The sequence below is a fragment of the Cnephaeus nilssonii genome (genome assembly GCF_951640355.1).
Source record: "Cnephaeus nilssonii genome assembly, chromosome: 21".
Lineage (NCBI taxonomy): Eukaryota > Metazoa > Chordata > Mammalia > Chiroptera > Vespertilionidae > Cnephaeus > Cnephaeus nilssonii.
This window is the reverse complement of record NC_137092.1, coordinates 1,717,362-1,738,487: the sequence shown is the minus strand read 5'-3', so window position 1 is coordinate 1,738,487 and position 21,126 is coordinate 1,717,362. Positions and strand designations below refer to the sequence as shown.

At 43.6% G+C, this 21,126-nt stretch overlaps 1 protein-coding gene across 1 annotated transcript in view; it reads left to right on the top strand.

Moving 5' to 3' along the window:
• DPYD (dihydropyrimidine dehydrogenase) overlaps window positions 1-21,126 on the top strand; it is a 362,324-nt gene that overhangs the window by 115,658 nt on the left and 225,540 nt on the right. Inside the window, exons 5-7 of the mRNA XM_079761319.1 lie at window positions 5,693-5,854; window positions 12,852-13,048; window positions 19,671-19,752. Of these exons, the coding sequence (XP_079617445.1) occupies window positions 5,693-5,854; window positions 12,852-13,048; window positions 19,671-19,752 (441 nt within the window). The remainder of the gene's footprint in view (window positions 1-5,692; window positions 5,855-12,851; window positions 13,049-19,670; window positions 19,753-21,126) is intronic.

Below are 21,126 nucleotides of genomic sequence, written 5' to 3'. Positions count from 1 at the left end.
GGCTGGGAATCGAACCGTAACCTCCTGGTTCATAGGTCGACACTCAACCACTGAGTCACACTAGCCTGGCCTATTAACATCTTGAATGGTGGATAAAGTGTGTAACTTCATCATAAAGAAACTGCAGCTTTGTGTTTTGAAAATGACTTTGATAAATCTAAGAGTGTTAGCTTAATATCATCAAAACTAATTCTAATTTTGAAAGCAGTAATGGGTTTAAATTAGTATCCATGTCAGAGAGATTGCTCTAATACATCTATTTGTAGCCACTGTACAAACAGTGTCCGACAGCTGTCATCAGCTCTAATGTCATAACACAGTATGCTACACACCACAACACCCTGACAGTTAGGACAGCTCTCATTCTCATCAGGAAATAGTCTGACTTTATTTTTTTGAATAGAAGAAAACAGGAGTGTTCAATTTTAGTCTAGCTCGAATAGTATAAATAAGGAAATTCTGAGCTTATTAAGTAACTAGAGGCCTGGTACATGAAAATTCATGCACTGGAGGGGGCGCTCCTCAGCCTGGCCTGCCCCCTCTCACAGTCTGGGAGCCCTCAGGGGCGGGAGGCGACCCCCATCACTCCTCTGCTGCTGCCATTGCTGGCAGCGCAAGCCTCGGCCGGCCCTGGTTACCTGAGCTTCAGACGGCCCTGGACGGCTGGGCAGCCACCATCTGAGGCTTGCCTGCACCTCAGGAGTCGGCTGGGCAGCTGCCACCTGAATCTTGCTTGCGCCTCGGGCCAGTCCTGGGTGGCTAGGGGGCTGAGGGCGGGTCCAGCCACACTGTGCACCTGCTGCACCCTCCCCCCCCCCCCCGGCTGGGCTGAAAGGACTGGGGGACTCCGCCGGGGCTGAGGGGACTGGGCATCGCCATACTGTGGCTATGGGCGCCACCATCTTTGTGATGGTGTGATGGTCAATTTGCATATTCCTGCTTTATTAGATAGGATTATCTTATACGTATGGGCTTGTTTCAGGTCTTGTTTGGGGTCAGATTATTTGGGGTGAGATTGTCTTGAGCTCTTTCTCACCTTCGGTTTATAATTTTGCTATTACATGTATTTGTTATTGGGAATATAAACTTATTTTTAAAACTCAACTAACAATTTGACTTGAATATTTTTGCCATTTAAATTAACAAATGATTTTTTAAAAACAAAGAAACAAGAAAAGCCTCCACCATTTTTCTCTGTGTTGCTGAATATTAGTAATCAGTACATTTTTTTTTCTAGTGTATTTTAAATTAAATCAGAGAGGGAGTAATTCTCCATTCTCTCCTGAGTAACCAGTAACGCGTGATGTTGCTTTGTTTTCAGTATCACATCTTTCAGAAGAGAGAGATAGGAAGTTTAATAATACATCCAGACGCTAAATTTCTACTTCAAAATCCAGGACACCAAATGCCCCAGTAGTACGTGTTCATTTTTGTCTGCTCAGGTAAAAATAATAATAGTTAAGCCAGAATTCTGGTTACTTTTTAGAAAGATACAACTTAGCTGAATTTTTAAAATATATTTTTATTGATTTCAGTGAGACAGGCAGAGGGAGAGAGAAACATTAATGATGAGAGAGAATCATCCACCAGTTGCCTCCTGCACGCCCCCTGCTGGGGATCGAGCTGAGACTTCCTGGTTCGTGGGTCTATTCTCAACCACTGAGCCACAGTGGCCAGGCAAAAGTAACAGTTGTCTTAAACAATTTGCATAAATGGCGCATGTTTTGTACCTTAGAGCATGATTTGAAAACCCCAGCGAGTAACAGAGAAGTTAATGAGTAAGTTAGTGGACAGGAGAACATTCAGTGCCTATTCTTTTGTGTTGATACATACAAAACAAACATAACCAACATTTTTTTCTTTTTGCCTTTTCAATTTTGGTTTAGCAAAGGGGTACCGTTCCTCAGGGTTTATGCAGAAGATAACTCTTCGCACAGATCAGACACTGAGGCTTTATCCCGCCCTCCAGGGTCCTGCCCGTTCCTTCACACGGTGGACGGCCCAGACACTTGGGACTGATTGAATAGCATGAAGACGCCCGTTGAAGTGGTTCTGAGTTTTCTAGAAGGAGCCGGCCGGGTGTCTCTGAAGTACCCTTCTAAATTTAAATGTGATAGCCTTTGCTTTTAGAAAGGCTTGAGAGCTCACAGACGAGGAGTGAGACCTCTTGTTTAGGAGGAGGACTCGGGGAACCGGCCCACTTACCAGGAGAGGAAGGAATCCACGTTGATTTTGACGGGGTCCGTGGGCAGAGTCGAGGGGTGCTCCCTTTCGCATGCGTTTCTGAGCCTCTGCCTCGGAGTACACAGATCCCCGTGCAGCGGGTTCGCGGCCCCGTCTTCACGCTCGCTTGTGAGAGGGGGTGGTGAAGGCTCAGCCACGGTTACGCCGCGTCTCTCTTCTGTGGCATGGCGATGCTTTCCTTTTTGAGATACCATCCTGTCTTCTTTACGTTCCTGTCATTTCACTTGTTTCTGAGAATTTCCACATTATCTGTACAATAATCTTTTTAAATATACATGTATATATATTTATTCATTTCAGAGAAGAAGGGAGAGGGAGATAGAAACATCGATGATGAGAGAGAATCATTGATTGGCTGCCTCCTGTACGCCCCCTACTGGGGATCCAGCCCACAACCCAGGCATGTGCCCTTGGCCGGAATGGAACCTGGGACCCTTCAGTCCGCAGGCTGACACTATCCACTGAGCCGAACCGGCCAGGGCGTCTGTACAACAATCTTCCTGGCTGGTCCCTTAACACTGACACCTTCCTATGAAAAAGTGCCAAAACGCACCCTCAGGTTGGTAGTCGGGATTCTCCGTAGTCAGGTGCACACTTTCCAACTATATCTAGGATCAGCACTTCCTAAGTGAGAGGATGAACTGATGTGGCCAGATTGCCACGTGATTACACCGAGATGTTTCCGAGCACTCTTGAGTATTCCCCGTATGTCACTCCCTCTCATCGCAGCCCTGTCACCCCAGAATCGTTTTCATGGCCACCCATGCCAAGCTGACTCTACACCGCGGTCTGACATGACTTCTTCCCTCTGATACTGGCGTCTCAATGTCAGGGAGCAGGCATTTGACGTTTCCAAAAATTGCTATGGTGCTTTTTATTTATGAAGCATTCAGTCATTCTTACTAATTTTTAAAAATTTCATAGCCTCTGACAATTTTATTTTGGTGTAAGGTTAGACTTGGAGTCGCCGGAGTGTTGAAGAACCACTAACCGGTTTCATTGTCGGTGATCTGCTGTCCTCAGGAGTGTGACAGAACGCTTGATTATCGGCTCATTCCTTGGCCTCAACAGCTCAGGCATACAGCTTTGAATCCCAGCTCTGCCGGTTATATGCTGTGTGGTCCTTTGGCAAATTATTTAACCTTTCCCCCGAGGTCACCTTGTTTATAGGTTTCACTTCACAACACATTCCTCCGACGTATTCGGAAAATGTGTACTGAAGACCCCTTCTCATGTGTCAGACGTGTCTTGGTTGCTAAGGAGACACATTGAATATGACAAATGCAGTTAAATCATTGCGAATGCTGTTAAAAGTATGCATTAAAGTCTATTTTTAAATGTGTTATTCCATTGCAGAATGTCAGTTTGATTCTTTTAAAACAGATTTTAGTATTCTGGTTATGTTTTGCATTGTTTCATCTATTTGGTTTGCCTTTTCTTTGCCTGAATTGTCATCAAGATTATTTTAAAGTCTTTTCTGCTAACTTCAATGTCTGGGTCACCTGGGCTCTGCCTCATTTACCTCTTACTTTCTCAGATCATGAGGCATTTAATTGTCTCTTCTCGTGCCTAAAAGTTTTTTTATTGAGCGCTGTACATAAGATGAGCGGGGATAAAGAATAAATAGAAAGGCGTGGCAGAGTGCTGGGAATGTACCAAAGTGTCAATAAATAGTAAAGGTTATTGTTGTTTATCATCATCAGTAGTCTATAGTCTCTAATAATTAGTATTTATGCTTGAAGTTATTCACAGAAGCCATGTGTGTGTTTTCAAAGACCTTTAAAAGGATTTCACACAAAGCCAAAGGTAAAATAAATGCACGAGTTTCGTATTGTTAAGTACATTCTACAATCCCTTTTTAAAACTGTATTCTTATTGCAGTTTTATATTTACAGAAAAATTGTGAAGATTGTGCAGAGAATTCCCATATGCATCTGCACACAGTTTCCCTTATTGTTAACATTCATATTTTAGCACATGTGTTACAATTACTGAACCATTATCATTAACTAAGTCTATAATTTCTTTAGATGTTCTTATTTTTACCTAGTCCTTCTTTTCTGATCTAGGATTTTGTCCAGAATAACATAGTACATGGAGTTCTCCTGTCTCCTTAGGGTCCCCTTGACTGTTAACAGTTTTTTTCAAATTATTCTTATTTTTTTATGAACTTGACTGTTTTGAGAATTACTGGTCAGGTCTAAATCTTTCTTGGATTAGGGGGAAAAATGGCCCCGAAATACTAAACTGGTTACTTTTGTTCTTTATTTAGTAAATAAAGACATAGCTGTGCCATTTTTGGACAAGTTGTGTCCCACAGCCTCTGGATACAGTGGGTGGGATTCGGAGCTGTTGGAAATAGCCAGGTGTGTGGGAGGGAGGGGCGGAGGGGAGCTTGTCAGGTCGGGTCCAGGAGGGCCTGTGTAATGAGCGTGGTCTGCACCTTTGGTTAACAGTATGTTAGGATGCTAATCAGCATGGGGTTCTTTTTTTTTTTTAATTTTTACAGAAGTTTATTTGAGCCATGTGGGGGAACTAGGAGACTTGGTTGGACAGTTTGTAAGGAGGAAAATTCTGAAAAAAGGAGCCCGCCCTGTTTATCGGAATTTTCCAAAATCCTTACAAACTTGCGAACCAGGTCTCTGAGCTACGAAGTGCTTAATACACCGTTTCCCTGCAGATGTCAGGGGAATGACGAGAAAGAAGCCCCAGCTGCTGCTAATTCAGTTACATGGAGAATAACCTAAATGTCACTGTGTTTTTTTTAAGTTCTAAGATTAAGGTTTTGCCCGGCAGACGTGGCTCAGTGGTTGAATGTTGATCTGCTGTCCTCAGGAGTGTGACAGAACGCTTGAGCATCGGCTCATTCCTTGGCCTCAACGCTTACTGAACCATTATCATTAACTGAACCATTGTCATTAACTAACCATTAACTTCAATTCCTGGTCAGGGCACATGCCTTGGTTGCAAGTTCTATCCCCAGTGTGGGGCGTGCAGGAAGCAGCCGATCAGTATTTCTCTTTCATCATTGATGTTTCTCTCTCTCTCTCCCTCTCCCTTCTTCTCTGAAATCATTAAAAATATATTTAAAAAAAAGATTTAGGTTTTAAGTTTGTATAAGCAATACACCTCATTTACCACTGTTAGAAATGAAAATAATTTAGGGCAGGCTATAGCTAGATGCCTTGTAAAGAAAAGGATTACAGAACGCTTATATTTAAAGTTCAGATTTTTCAAAATTGATGAATTGTTCATTTATCCATTTGCCCTATACTGAATACTCCTAGATGTTGCATCCTCTGCGGGTTATTCCTGATGGGAAACAGTATTATTGAAAGCTTTGCATCTTTTATGTCTTGATCTCCAACTCCATGACCTCATAGAATAGGCCGTAATTTGAGTGTTGAAGGTACGCTGGTACAGCATAACTTTTATTTTATTTTGGCAGAACTATTATGGAGCTGCCAAGATGATTTTCTCGGACAACCCCCTGGGTCTGACCTGTGGAATGGTGTGCCCAACCTCTGACCTGTGTGTGGGCGGCTGCAATTTATATGCCATGGAGGAGGGTCCCATTAACATCGGGGGACTGCAGCAGTTTGCCGCCGAGGTAAGCTGTGCCATCGCTTCTCCCTCTGACGGCGTGGAAATGGGGAAGTCACTTGATAATCGTCGGTGCTTTGTTGATATCCAAAGTGGTGAGTGTGATAACACAGCTAAACTGTGTGTGTTTTGTGCCCCCGACCGTATTTTTATCCCACTACTTGACTAGAAAAAAAAAAAGAAATTTCATAAAACCATATGTCAGATGAATTGCAGCCCCAGAAGGTTAATCAAATACTTTGACTAAAAGTTGCATACATTAGAGGATCTGAAAGTAGAATGTATTCATTAACTTTACATCGGAGTGTTTAATTGTGGGCCCCGCTACGAAAGGGCGGTCTCGCTTAACTGATTCTTTTCCCGGGAACTCCCCTTAATCTTCACAGCTTGAGGTAACGCGCCATGTTCTTTTGCAATATCGTGTGAGTACCAGAGGTTAGAGGATTTCCACAAACACCCTGAAGACTGTTCATCAGCATTCGATTTTGTGCACTGACAGATTTGAAGTAGGAGACAACGAAAGCACTTTCCCTGCTGGCTGTGTGCGTTCGGGGCCTGGCTTCCTCTGTTAGGAGCCCTTTGTGAAGGACTTGGACTCCCTGGCGTCTCCTCTGCTCTCTGGGGTTTCTAGGGAGTCAGCGACCCGGCCCGCTCCCATGTATCATTGAGAGGATCAGCTTCTCCGGAGGCTCCAGGAAGATTTTGTCGCCCTGGGGTCCAGTTTGCTAAAAGGCCAAAGTAAATGCCTGTCAGCCCTGGCTGTTTCATTAATGACTTCCCTCTCCGCCTCTGTCAACTTCAGCCTCACGTACTCTTTCCTTGAGGACCCTCCCCCTAATATCCCTGCAGCTTAAGTCTCACTTTGCTTTCGGTGATAAATCAGGGTTATTCCCCCCTGCCTTCTGACAGGTTAATTCCCGGGAAGGGCTCCTGGGGATGAGAAAATAGAAACAATTGGAGGTTGTGAGTCGTTGCAATAAATTCTGGGATTTAATTTCTTTTCCTACTGAGTGCACCATCGCACTGCTAGGTACACCTGACCAGTGCGAGGCAGGGCCTTTGCAACCCCAAAGCACCCTTTGCTGGTGGAGAAGACTCACTTGCATCGCCCACAGGCTTCTTTGGGGACACATCGTCTCTTCATTAAACCAGGGCAAGCTTGCAAGGAGGCAGTAAGCAAAAGGTCACGCAATATGTATATGAACTAACATCGCTTTCCAAAACAAAATGAGTTAAAGTAATATTGTTAGGTTTCCTGTGCCCTGGGAGAGGAGAGGAGAGAGAGAGAGAGGGCATTCCTCTGAGAACTCGCACTTGGTTTTAATGAGAGTCCCACCAGCCCTCCCCAAAGCAGAGTCTATTTATTTAAAACAGCACAGGTGAGGACGGCATTCGGTGCATTTCCAATTTCACCTCACCATGTAATTGTAGCTTCGAATAGGTCTATGAAACCATTAAATAAAAATCTCCCAGGGAAATTATGTGGGAGAGCTTTCCATCCATTCTTTTAAGTTCATTGCTTAGGGCAAGTTATTCTAGAAAGTTCTGTCTTCTCTAAGTCCAAGGGTGGTTCGCTTAGACTTACCCACCTGTCAGCAGTGCTGTGAAGACCAGCAGAACACACAGCAGGTGCCGATGTGCTGCCTGTGAGAAGGGAAGGGTAAGGGGCAGAATGCCACGTCCTTCCACACGATGGATGGGAGCTCTTCGGCCAGAGCAGAACGTGATGCGAACACGTTGCCTAGTTGGTTGTCTGATAAACAGTGACTGATGTTTGACCTTTCAAGAAATCTAAATCTGTTTTTTTCAACCAAATTAAGTAAAGGTTAGGAGAGCAGACTAAAATAGTGTGATATTTTCAAAATTGTTTTTCCCGTAACTTTTAAGAAGTGATTTTTAAAATATCAACTCTGTAGTCTGCCATTTTTGGTTAAACCCATACCTTACACTTTTCCATTGGAACCTGGGCATGCGACTTGGAGGGACTGTGGTGGAAAAATACGAGTGGCACAGAGATGGCCCGCTGCCTTTTGTGGGGTGTGTGTGTGTGTGTGTGTGTGTATGCGTGGTCATTTTATTCAGTCCTTTGCTGGCTGCACATCTGCAGTGACCTTGCTCAGACACACGGGTGTGCCTTCAGGACACACAGGACACGGGCTGGTCCCGCCTCTGAGGGAGGCACTTTCCTCTCATTCGGTGAGGTCTAACAGTGTGGCTTCTGTAAGATCATTTGGCACTAATAACACTAATTCTAATAATGTGGTTTGTATTTTCTCATCCATCTCATGGGGCTTTTGAAATGTCTCTTCTCAAGTGTAACCCTTGAGATTTCTATGTGAACATGTGTTGGCGTACTTCATTCAATTTGTAAGAAATCATGTATTTATCACATTTAACAGGCCAACTCCATTCTCATTGCCTCTCACATGAAACTAATGAATTGTTGCAAAAGGAGAATGAAACGAGAATGGATCTTTCTGCTTGTTTTCCTGAAGTTTGAAAAGATAACTCTAAGTGGATTGTTAGCTGCATGCCGAATCCATTTTCTCCTGCTGATGTCATTGAGTCAGGGAGGCAATGTAGGGAAATTAAAAGTAAAATTCCAGGGCGCTCTAACATTTGACTTGAACTGTTAAAGTTAAGTTCAGAGGATTGGTATTAAAATTGCTGCATCAATTAGGCACTTTTAGGAATACGTTAGATTTTGATATCTAAAAGTGGCATTTTTTTGCAATAAACATTCTATGAGATTATTTTTTAATATATTTTTATTGATTTCAGAGAGGAAGGGGGAGAGCAAGCGAGAGAGAGAGAAACATCAATGATGAGAGAGAGTCACTGATTGGCTGCCTCCTGCGTGCCCCACACTGGGCATCGAGCCCGCAACCCAGGCATGTGCCCTGACCGGGAATCCAATCATTGACCTCCCAGTTCATAGGTCGATGCTCAACCACTGAGCAACACTGGCCAGGCTATGAGATTATTTTAATACCCATTACATATGCTCTTTGTGTGGCATTACTTCTTGACACTGTACTTTTAGTTTAGTTTTTAGACTTTTAGTTAAGCATGGAACTGACACATGAAATTCCAGACTCCTCAGGGAGCTCACTGAGAAGAGAATTCCTTCTTAGGTGTTCTATTAACTGTGTGTCTCAGTGTGTTTTTAATATCCCTTCTCACTTGACATGCCCACTCCTTGTCCCAACATGGTACACTACTTACACACCATTGTAGACTATATTTTATTAAGTGAACTCGGTTCACATTCATTTAATCAGTACTTATAATACAATAAAAAAAAACCAGTATTATAGTTTAAACAGCCAGGCCTCACGCGACTACATGAAAGAACATTTAACAGTTACTTAAAAGGTACCAGCATTTATAGTTTGCTTCAGTGCTACAATAATTAGTTTGACAAATTGTGAGTGAAGAGGGAACATGCTTACTTGTTACTTTGTGACCATTTTACTAGAAAAAACAATACTTGTGCCTTTTCTTTTTGGACCAGGGAGGTCACAAAAAGCCTTCCACGTTGGCCTTGCACAAGCATATTCAAGGAGATTATAGAAATATCTATACTGATACATAGTAGAGTATTGCATGTCCTCTCTCCAATAATGTATTTTTGTGATACATCCCATCTATCATAGAAAAGTGGAGACAAAGAAAACAAACATGTGTGCAGTCCTCAAATGAAAACCAGTTATCAAAAAACAAAAACACTACGTGCACTGAAAGGTGAGCTTGGATGGGCTCCTGCTGTATGTTTGTCCTCTGGGTTGCTTTGTAAGTAAAGTGATCAGACACAGACACTTTGGAGAGGACGTTGCTAATCATGAGCCCAGGGCAGCGGGCGCAAACCAGACCATCCCAGGCGGACGGGCTGGTGTGCACACCCAGCGCCCTAAGCTCCCACTGGGAAGGGATTCAGTGACTCAAACCAGCGTTGACTGAGCTGCTGTGAGCTGCTTCTGAACTACAGGGCCCGAGACACGTTGGCGTTCCTCAGCAAATAGTAAAAGCCAGCAACTGAAAGGTCCTCGCCACCGTCAACGTGTGCTCACATCAGCACCCTGGGACTGACGGCCCCACCTTCGTCCATTTGTGTCACTTGGTCTTAGGTATTCTGATGGTCTTAGGCTATACAGCTAGCAAGGTCGCCTAAGACCATCGGAAAACACAGATATTTACATTACGATTCATAACAGTAGCAAAATTACAGTTCTGAAGTAGCAACAAAAATAGTTTTATGGTTGGGGGTCACCACAACATGAGGAACTGTACTAAAGGGTCGCGGCGTTAGAAAGGTTGAGAACCACTGTCCTGGAGGGTGGCAGGCACGTAGAACTTGACGATCCTCGATCAGAATCACCTGCGGGTAAGCGCGCTCGTCTCCATCTTACGTGTAAGGAGCAGGAGGCCCGTGAAAGTCGTTAACTTCACCAGCTTGCACCCCACCAGGGCAGGTCTGGAGCACACAGCCAGTGCTCCCATTTGTGTGATGTCACAGACACGCACTGGCCTCCGGGAATGTCACAAGGCACCCGCGCCCGCTCAGTGAGCCAGGTCTTCCGGCTGCAGGTGCGCAGGGTTCCACCTGCAGACGCAGCCCCAGGGGCCTCGGCCACCGCGCACCCGCCTCTGAGCGAGGAAGCGCCTGCAATGAATCAGGTGTGTGAGACGGACACGGAGGGCCCAGTCGTTGTCTCGGTTGACCATGTTACCAAAACGCTGTCCTCTTTTTCTTTTCCTTTCTGACCGTCAGAGGCTGGTTGCCCATGCAGCCAGGCGCCAGGTTCTGTGGGGCCCCAGACGACGAACTGCGGGTTTCGTTTATGACACGTTACAGAGAAGCACTCGCTCCTGCACAGTTGAAATCAGGGCCTTGGAAGGGGTCGGTGCCGCGAGTGCGGCTGAGGCTGGTACCTAAGGTGTCATTTACTGCGGGAAGCCCGAGCCTGGCTTGTGGGGGGGGGGGGGGGGGCGCGGAGCTGGGCTACGAGCACCGTTAGGAAGCCGTCTGGCATGTGTGTGAAGCAGTTTGGCCAACTGACCGATCAGGTCCATCAGCTCACGTGTCAGAAACGAAGATGCATTGCCATGATAGTGAATGATAACCAGTATTTATCACTAATGCCTTTTACGGGTCATTTAGAAATAGGATCATTGTTCCATTAATGACACCTCACACTTGTCGATTGCCCCAAATCTGCATTGTCTCTGAATAAAATCTCTCCATACTGCTGTTTAAAACACACACACACACACACACAAAGGGAGTATTTCTGGGAGAAAAAAGATGATCATGAAAGGTATTCGTTAAGCAGTCATAAAATGGACAGTTTGTCCCCTGGTGAAATGCTCCTCTCGGGATACCACTGCAAGTCATCTCTGTGAAGGTGGGATTTGTGTCTCTCCTTTCAGTCCTAATGTGATGATTAATAGAAAGGAATGGTGTCTTGATAGATTTCACTAAATATCTGACGTTTTTCTCCAAAAATGTTTAGAAACCTATTAAAAATACTTAGTGCTGGCACAATGGCTGATAATCAAACCATGGGACTGAATGAAGTGCTCGCTGATTTTCATCACAATATTTTAGGTTGTTTTAAAATTACATATGTGTACCTGGAGCTTTAAAATATAAGGATACATTTTGGAGATTTGAGGCAATAATGTTGAAAACGACCCACATTGCATGATGGTTAGGATTATTTGCTACTGGGCATTTTTTTACGCTTGTGGGCACCTTGCAGTTTAGAATGATGGACTCTCATCGATTTGAGTCTGAGCAACTTAAAAACATGTGCACTTTTCTAAGTCTGTTTTATGAATAGTAGTCGTATAAAGTTTTGACACTGTGTCAGTATGAATCCCATGTAAAAGGCATGGTGCTCTAAGTGAAGTTGTAAACCACTTGTTTGGCTCCCAAGTGTAATGATAAGAGAAATATAATAAGTCCACAATGAAAATTAATAGCTGAAGTCAAAAGGGAGATAGAACCATTTGGGCCAGAAATGGGATAGAAGTGTTAAGTGGTGAGCAAAGGACTCAGGCCTCTCTCTGCTGGGCTCTGTATCACAACCGGGGCTGAGCGGGCATCTGACCCAACTTGTCACCTTGTTGGGCCAATACAACATCTAAGAAAATGCACTGCTTATTTCTATTAAAAACACAAATGCACCGGCCTGTGTGGCTCAGGGTTTCAGCATCAACCTGTGAACCAGGAGTCACAGTTTAATTCCCAGTCAGTGCACATGCCTGAGTTGGAGGCTCCATCCCCAGTGGGGGGCATGCAGGAGGCAGCTGATCAATGATTCTCTCTCATCATTGATGTTTTTATCTCTCCCTCTCCCTTCCTCTCTGGAATCAATAAAAATACCTATATATCTATACCTATACCTATATCTATACCTATATCTATATCTATATATAAGCCTAAGCGACCGTTATAACCAAATGACCACAACAATTGGAACGACCGATCGACCAGTCACTATGAGAGGGAAGGAGGAGGGGGTGGGGGCGGCAGGGAACCGTGCGGTGGTGTGGCGCTCCCGTGGCATTGGCATCCGGCATCTGTTCCTTCCACGCCTGGCCTTGCCCGATGACTGTCACCTCCTTTCCCGGCCCCGCCAGGGCCTTTGGGCCCCAGGCTGGGACAGGGAACTCGGGGTGGGTGGTGGTGGACATGGCCCCTTTCCCCGGGGGGGCCAAGGGCTGGCTTCCTCCTTGGGGACCAGCAGCCAACCTCCCGTGCCCCATCCCTCCCCCCAGCCGGCTAAACTCCTGCAGTCCCTCCCCTCTCTGTGTCTCTCCCCCGGGCCAGAAGGCCCTGATTGCTGGCCAGGCCTAGGGAACCCCACCCATGCACAAATTCATGCACCAGGCCTCTAGTATTAAATAAAAATACACATACATTTGGCACATTAAAACAATGCTTGAGGATGTAAATGTTTGTTTAAAAATAGTAACCATGGCAATTGGTTTCTCCGTAGGTGTTCAAAGCAATGAACATACCCCAAATCAGGGACCCGTCTCTGCCTCCCCCGGAGGAGATGCCCGAAGCCTATTCGGCAAAGATCGCGCTTTTTGGTGCCGGCCCTGCAAGTATAAGTTGTGCCTCCTTCTTGGCTCGATTAGGCTACTCGGACATCACGATATTTGAAAAACAAGAGTACGTTGGCGGTTTGAGGTAAGGCCTGCATTGTAGTATCCGCTCTCCTGGGGTAAACCAGGTAATGAATATTGTTGGTTCATAATTATAATCAAACTCGAGGCACACAGATGGCATTTTAAATGTGCTTTTTCCAAACGCTCACATTCTGATTTTGTTTTTCAGTTTGAATTTGCAGTTGGCTTTAAGCAGTATTTACTTTGACATTCCTCTGTCTCATTCTGTGAATTGAAGAGAAATCTCAGTAAAATATTTTATGGGTAGAGGAGCCAATCACATGAAAACTTACGTCATCCCTGTGAGTCTGTCCTCGGGTGGAGATATGCCTGGAACGTAGAGACACTGGAGGTGGGAAAGCCCAGCTCCGGAGGCCACAGGGCGGTTCATTTTGTGGAGGAACGGACACATTGTCCTGCTCACATATTTTCAGTGTAGTCTCTTATATTTTGCATTTGATTAAGCTAGCGCCTACTAAAGATGTCTCATTTTCCTGTACATCTACGCAGTTAATCTCATAAATGCCATAAATATAAAAAATAGTGTTTGATAGTAACCAGTGTGATTATTGTGTTATCAAGATTCAGTCACGTGGGCTTTTATTTCCATGAAGAGTAATACATGGAAATGGAAAATGTTCATTTGTATCAGTGACTTTCAGATATTTGAGCCGAGCCTGGAAATTGGATGGAGTTTCCGTTGTTTAAAATACACGGAGCTCTGGAGTGGAGGGAGATTGCATTTATGATCGTAAAGAGGAAAACTTTATTATAAGTAGGAAGTGAATATTGCTTAAAATATTTGGTGTAAAAATGAGAAAGTATTTGGGCAGTAAGTTAATAATATTACTCAATTTATTATTATTTTCCCTAAATATCTCGTCTTGCATCAGAAAATCATGGATTGTAATATAAAACCATTTTGCATATCTGTTGCTATACTTAGCATTTAAGTTTTGATGGCTACTGAACTATTTTTTAAACCACATTTTTTATATTTAATAATCACAAAGAATAAATTTAATCAAGCTATGGCTAAAATGCGTGCTCCTATTTTTTTATGTTTTATGACACCAAAAACGTATGTCACTAAATGTATAAATTTCAATATTGCTCAAATAATAATATGCTAAAACAAAGATAAACTTGCATTAATGTAAAACTATTTGACTGAATCATCACGCAAAAATATTACATAATAGGAAGACCAGTAAAGGTAGGTATGAAGAATAAGCTGGAGAAAAAATAACCGATTGCCAAGAAATAATTATTTTCTTATATAGACGTTTCGCCACTATGAGTTTTAAGGGATTACACATATTTTACAAACTTCTTTATATCCTAGAAAGTAAAATACCCAATATATTATTTTGCCGGAATGCATTAGGCTATCTTTTATAATAGCATTTTACTGCAGCTTTATTAATTAGGAGAAACATAATGTATTAGCAAGATATGTAAGCATTGTAAGTTTTTTTTTCAATTATACACATCAATGAATACATGAGCTAATTTAAAAAATATGAATGTAACTGTTGTATACCCTAAGACTAGGAAAAATCTTTTTGCCCTTAATTGCATTTGCACAAGCCTAAAATGGAACAAGCCCAGTTTGTGAATTATTCTGTGTTGACGATTTTGGTAGATTGTCATGGTTGTTAGCATCTTTCTCTCTCTCTGAGCTCAAATGCAGGAGAGACAGGTCTACATCATAGAAATCGACACTAAACTTGTGTTTCCATAGATTTGCTGGACATTGTCAAGTGGGACAGATTTTCCTGGATTCATGACCAAACATGTTATTTTTAAAATTCTTTCTTGATTTATTTTCTTCCCTTTGCCTTCATATCTTCCCGGTGGCTCTCCTTGGACCATCTAAGGCGGTCACTCTTACAGGATTATAAGCACCGACGCTGGAATTCAGCTGAATGACAGCCACAACACGTTTCCCTTCATTTATTTTCTCACTTACAGATGTCTTTCATCCTCTTGTCCCTTCAAAGTGGCTAAAAAAGATTCGATTAGCTTCGTATTGGAAATCAATTGCTTAAAGAGGGGATGCCAGGTTTTATCTTTCCTTTTCCTTTTCATCCAAATAGATTCTTTTCTCCCCGGTAAATTGAGATCCCAACTACTTTGCAGGAAATCACTCGAGCTGGTGAAGGAGACCCAATCCCCACTAGATTGAACACAACCAACTGCTTATTTGTGATGCCGCAGCAAATGTGCGAGATAATCAGGAGAGCTGCTTCCCTCCAACTGTGGCTTCTATTTCCCTCTCCCCACCCCCACCCCCGCCCCAGCATGTGAGTTTAAAAGGGTTGAAGGGCTTGCTGTTACCATGACAAAGATAAAGGTGGTGTCAACGGGCTTTCAGGGCCATGCACGTGTGCACTTGCTGACTTTGTCTGTTACTTATCAAAGTGAAAGCCGTGTGATCAGGACCAAATGCAGCCGCCTCCTTTTAGAGTCTCCCCTTCCGCTTAGGGTCCGAGGAGATGCTTGCAGGGCGATCCCCACACATTGATTCGTTTCACGAATGTGCTGAGCCCTGCGCTCAGTGTTGGCTGCAGAGCTGTGGGCCATGTGAGGGGCCGGCATCTAACTTGCTTGCATGCCTCCTTCAGTTCTCAAAATTATACTTTGTGCCCGGCTGGTGTGGCTCAGTGGTTGAGAGTCAACCTATGAACCAGGAGGTCTCGGTTTGATTTCCATTCAGGGCACATGCCCAGGTTGCGGGCTCGATTCACAGTGTGGGGCATGAAGGAGGCAGCTGATCCATGATTCTCTCTCATCATTGGTATTTCTCTGTCCCTTTCTCTTCCGCTCTGAAATCAAATTATTTTTTAAAGAAAGAATTATACTTTCTGCTTGCTCAGGTTTCCTCCCACTCAGATGGGTCTGTCCTCCTTCCTTGTCGTCTGCTCTTTGAGAGCGATTTCTTCGTGCAGAACCGTTTTTCCTTTTATACCATACTAGAGGCCCGGTGCACAAAATTTGTGAAGGGTAGGGTCCCTAGGACTGGCCGGCGGTCAGGGCCAATCGGGGCCTTCCAGCTGCCGGCTGGGGCCTCCCTTCCCTGGCTGCTGGCTGCCGGCCAGGACCTTCCTTCGTTCTGCGCCACCCTCTGGTGGTCAGTGCAGGTCATAGCAAGTGATTGGTCTCCCAGTCAAACTCCTGCGGGGACAGTTTGCATAGTAGGCTTTCATATATTATAGATAGATATAATACATATATGATATATCTCTCTCCTACTGAGATCCCATACAGATCCCTGGTGGGCTGCGTCAGCCTCACAGTGTATCTGCCTATGCGTGGAGCCTTGCCTGGCTGTGGCTGCTTTATTGGCTGGAATTCCTCATTCACAGCCCCTTGTTCTTCCTAAGCTGCCCTGAATCGGAGGATCTTCATCAGACCGTAATTTCCGTTCATTTCCATATGGCTCCATGCCTTTCAGGACAGGGCATCTGGCCCTTGCCGCTTTGGCTCAGTGGATAGAGAATCATCTCAGGCCCCGCAGTGACACAGTGTCATCACTTTATACGACTACTGTTCACAAAACATACTTAGAAAAGTGCACATGTTTTTACGTTGCTCAGACTCAAATCGATGACAGTCCATCATTCTAAACTGCAGGGTGCCCACAAGAGTAGAAAAACACCCAATAGCAAATAATCCTAACCATCATGCAATTTTGACCAATTTCAACGTTATTGCCTCAAATCTCCAAAATGTATTTTTATATTTTAAAGCTCTAGACACAAATAAATAATTTTAAAACAAACTAAAATATTGTGATGAAAATCATCTATCAGGTTGAGGGGTCCTGGGTTCAATTCCAGTCAAGGGCACGTATCTTGGTTGCAGGCTTGACCCCTGGCCTTGGGTCAGGGGACACGCGGAGGCAACCCATCAATGTGTCTCTCTCACATTGATGTTTCTCTCTCTCTGTCTCTTCTCCTCCCTTCCATTCTCTCTAAAAATCAATGGAAAAATATCCTTGGGTGAGGATTAACAACAACAATAACAACAAAATAAGACAGGCTATCTGTTGGTGCCCACATGCAGCCCACAGTGTTTGAGAACCCTTTTGCTTAGCCCTTGAAGACACCGGGAGGAAGAAGTATCCTCTAGCCCAGTGGTTGGCAAACTGCGGCTCGCGAGCCACATGCGGCTCTTTGGCCCCTTGAGTGTGGCTCTTCCACAAAATACCACGGCCTGGGCGAGTCTATGTTGAAGAAGTGGCGTTAGAAGAAATTTAAGTTTAAAAAATTTGGCTCTCAAATTTCAGTCGTTGTACTGTTGTTATTTGGCTCTGTTGACTAATGAGTTTGCCGACCACTGCTCTAGCCTCTTAGCTTCCGTGGCTGGGCCTGTGAAATAACTGTTTATCAACACCTGTACCGGGCATGCAGGTGGGAGAACTCAGTGATGAGTCCCTCAGGTGGAGGAGGGGTGTCAGACTGGAGGCTTGTGTATCTTGTTTACAAAGAACAGTGAATTAGTGGAGAAGTGACAAGACCCGATGAAAGGGGGTTTGGGGGCGGCATCCTGTGGGACAGTGGCCGAAAGAGGGAAGCTCCTGGGAGAACACGGTCATTGAGGGTTGTGGTTAGATCCCTCTAGGTGCCCCTCGGTGCAGGTCGGTGCCCAGACTTCTCTCGGTGATGCAGAGTTTGCCCTTCCTGGCTCGAAATGGGAGACGCGCCTGTGCCAATGTATGTCCGGCTTTTAGACAGAGAAGCGGGGGCGGGAGCTTTCCAAATTGTGTCTCTGCTTCTCACCGGCCTTCAGCTGAAGATAACCCTTTTGTCAGCGAGGGATCTGGGGGTGGAATATTGTGATAGATATTCAGAGCGTTGTGAGGGCGTGGAAGGGCCCGGGGTGGTCCGAGTTCACAGGTTAGCTTGAGATTCTTATCCCGGACTGAGACCCAAAGTCCTTCTCTCTGGAGTCTTGCATCCTAACTGGTCAGACAGCTCTGTTAGTGAAGGCCTTGATTTCACACTGTTAATTCCGTGCATTTTCTGTCGCTCAGAGCATGGTGCCTTGCCTTGCTGATTGTTGGATGTAGAGAAATTGGTTGAATAATCAAGTTTGTAAGCCTAAGGAAAAGGCTGCGTGTGCGCCTTAGAAGACGGCTTTAGGCCACCCAGGGGTTTCATCAGCAGCACTTACTTGTTCACCTTACACTTTAATCTCTGTCTGGCCTGGACGTAGCTCTCATTACATGCACTACATCCCTTCGTAGTTATCTGTTTCTGGAACTTTCCCCACCAGCATGAGAGCTTATTGGTAAAATTCACCATCAAATCCCAGTCGCTAACACTGCGCCTGGCACTCTGTACATGCTTGTTAAATGACAAGATAAATGAATAAATAAATATTCATGGACACATATAGCCTGTTCATTATTGTATAACACTGAAAAGTTAATTTTGCTTAGCTTTTATATTTCCCTAAATTATTATAGTATAGAATGATTATATTTTATAAATAGTTTTTCTTGTTGTTGTTGTGGGGTTTTTAAGGGCAGACAGAAAGCCAGTATTGACATTACTTATTTATAACTGTGTCCTTCAGGGATGCTTATTTCTTTCAGAGAAGAAGATGGGTTTACTACAAAAATGTTCTCTAGGCCACATGGAACTAATCCTGCCATATCCTGAATGGCACAGTAGTACAGAGTCACAGATTCCAACATGAACAAGCTCAAACAGCGATTTTCAACCTCTTTCAGCTCAGGGCACACATAAACTAATTTCTAAAATTCTGCGGCACACCAAAAAATATATTTTTTTGCCGATCTGATCCCCCCAAAAAAGGTAAAATTTTGATTCATTCATACCAGATAGCTATTGTATTGGCTGTTGGTCATTTTTTTATTTGGCAATTTATGGGAAAAGAGGCCAGCGCCCCAATTAAATAGGCATCACATGTTTTAAACATGCTTGCAGCACATGTGTTGAAAACAGCTGAGCTAGAGGAATCTTGATAGAATATATATGAATGTACGTATATGTATGTATATGAAACATGACCTGTTCTTTCAACTAACTTTTGGTATTTAACATTGCCTTTTGTTAGGAATTTCTTATATAATTACTAGAGTCCCGATGCATGAAATCCGTGCACGGGTAGGGTCTGTAGGCCTGGCTGGCAATCTGGGCCAATCAGGGCCTTCCTTTGTTCTGCACTGCCCTGTGGTGGTCAGCGCACGTCAGAGCAAGTGATGGGTCTCCCAGTTGAACTCCTGCAGGGACAATTTGCATATTGGGCTTTTATATATATAGATTAATAGACCATAAACTTAATACTTTTAGAAATGCTTTTTACCAGTTGTCTGTTTATTACTCGTTTTCCGTAGTTTACACTTATTTATTTTTCACATCACTTTCTCCTCTATCTACTGTAGTCCCTATAATATTTTATCCTGCATGTAAAAATGTAGACTGTAGTCCCTATAATATTTTATCCTGTATGTAAAAATGTGGGTGCCCCCACTGGTCTCATGTTCTGTGAAATGCAAACACCCTTCGAAGAGATAGTTAGTCCTTTAATATTGGTCAGAAAGACATGTTGCATTTTTAAGATTGATGGTTTTTCAACAGGTGCTTCTTTTTCTTCTTTCTCTTCTCTTCCAGCACTTCTGAAATCCCTCAGTTCCGGCTGCCCTATGACGTAGTAAACTTTGAGGTTGAGCTGATGAAGGACCTCGGGGTGAAGGTAAATGAAAGACCACACATGGCTATTGTTCAGAGAAAGGCGTGGGCTCCGCAGCCGCTCTGAGCAGCACAATGTCACACGTGGTAGGGAAGAACAATTAAAAGCGGCTCCGGCAGCAGCAGCAGGATCTCTCCTTGCTTAGGGCATTTGTCTGTCTGCCTGTCTGAAGGCCACCAGCCTGGAAAAGGGCGATCGATAGCGCTCATCTGGCACGCCCGCACGTGATTAATTGTCTGTGAGACACAGATTCCTCAATTGCTTCAGGGGATCAGTGTGGAGAATGGAAGGGCTTGGTTTCTTTAATCACGCTTTTGTTTTGTTTTTCTGTTTTCATGCAACTTCCATGCACTCAACCATTCGTATTTCACAATATGGAACATAATTTCTTAGAGGCTCATTTTATTTATTCTCTGCATCATGCCAGCGTGCCCATGTGATCGTGCTTTCTCAACATGAGCAGGAGATCCGTGGGGAACAGCTCTGTCTTTCTCATTGTTTTGTGGAATAAATATTGTGGCGTTCCTTTAAAGGTGGTCAAAAAGTTAACACATTGTAGGCTTAAAATAGAGCTTTAGGAACTCCTTTTTTTTAGCCTTGAGTTATGTACTTTTTAATTTCTCTAGGTTGAATAATAAAACCATTTCAAATTATTCATTTCTTTTTGAAGAGATCCTTGTGGGCATCCATGTGTTCCTATTACTATTATGATTATTTTCCTTAAGTAATTGTAGTTTTGTTTTTCCCTTTAACACAGAGTTGTTTAGGATAATATTTTTCTTTGCTTCTGCATTCTTATAACATTCAAATTTTTATTTTTTTACTTTACATGATCAGCAAGATAGGCAATTTCTAATTTATCAAGTACACTCTCAAGTGATTTCCCATCAAAAGGCCATTTCTAATAAAATAAACTACTTTTTTTCTTGAGAAGAATTAGCCTCTTAGCTGTTATATTTTGATAACATCTCGATGTTATCATAACAGATCTAATGTGAGACACTGCAAATCATTTTTATCTTTAGGTGGACGTAATGAAGTCTCTTGTGATGTGTGTGCCAGGCGCTGGTACTCATCTTTCAGACTCCATGCTCGTTGTTTGTCTTGCAATTGCGAATGGGTGGGATGGGAACATTTTTGTTTCACAGTGTTTATGATATTTCTAATGGCTTTAAATTTTAAAGCTAAACATGTAAATCTGCATAAAGCTCTTGCTTTTTTTGAAATATGTTTTAAACATGTATAGTTGCCATTTCTCAGAATAGGGTGAGAGAGTTAAGTTTTGATTTAACTTAATTTGTAATTGTGAGGCACTTCCTCTGCTTCATGATTTGAGTAAAAATACCTCCCAGGTCTCTTTCTGGATGAGCTCTCTTC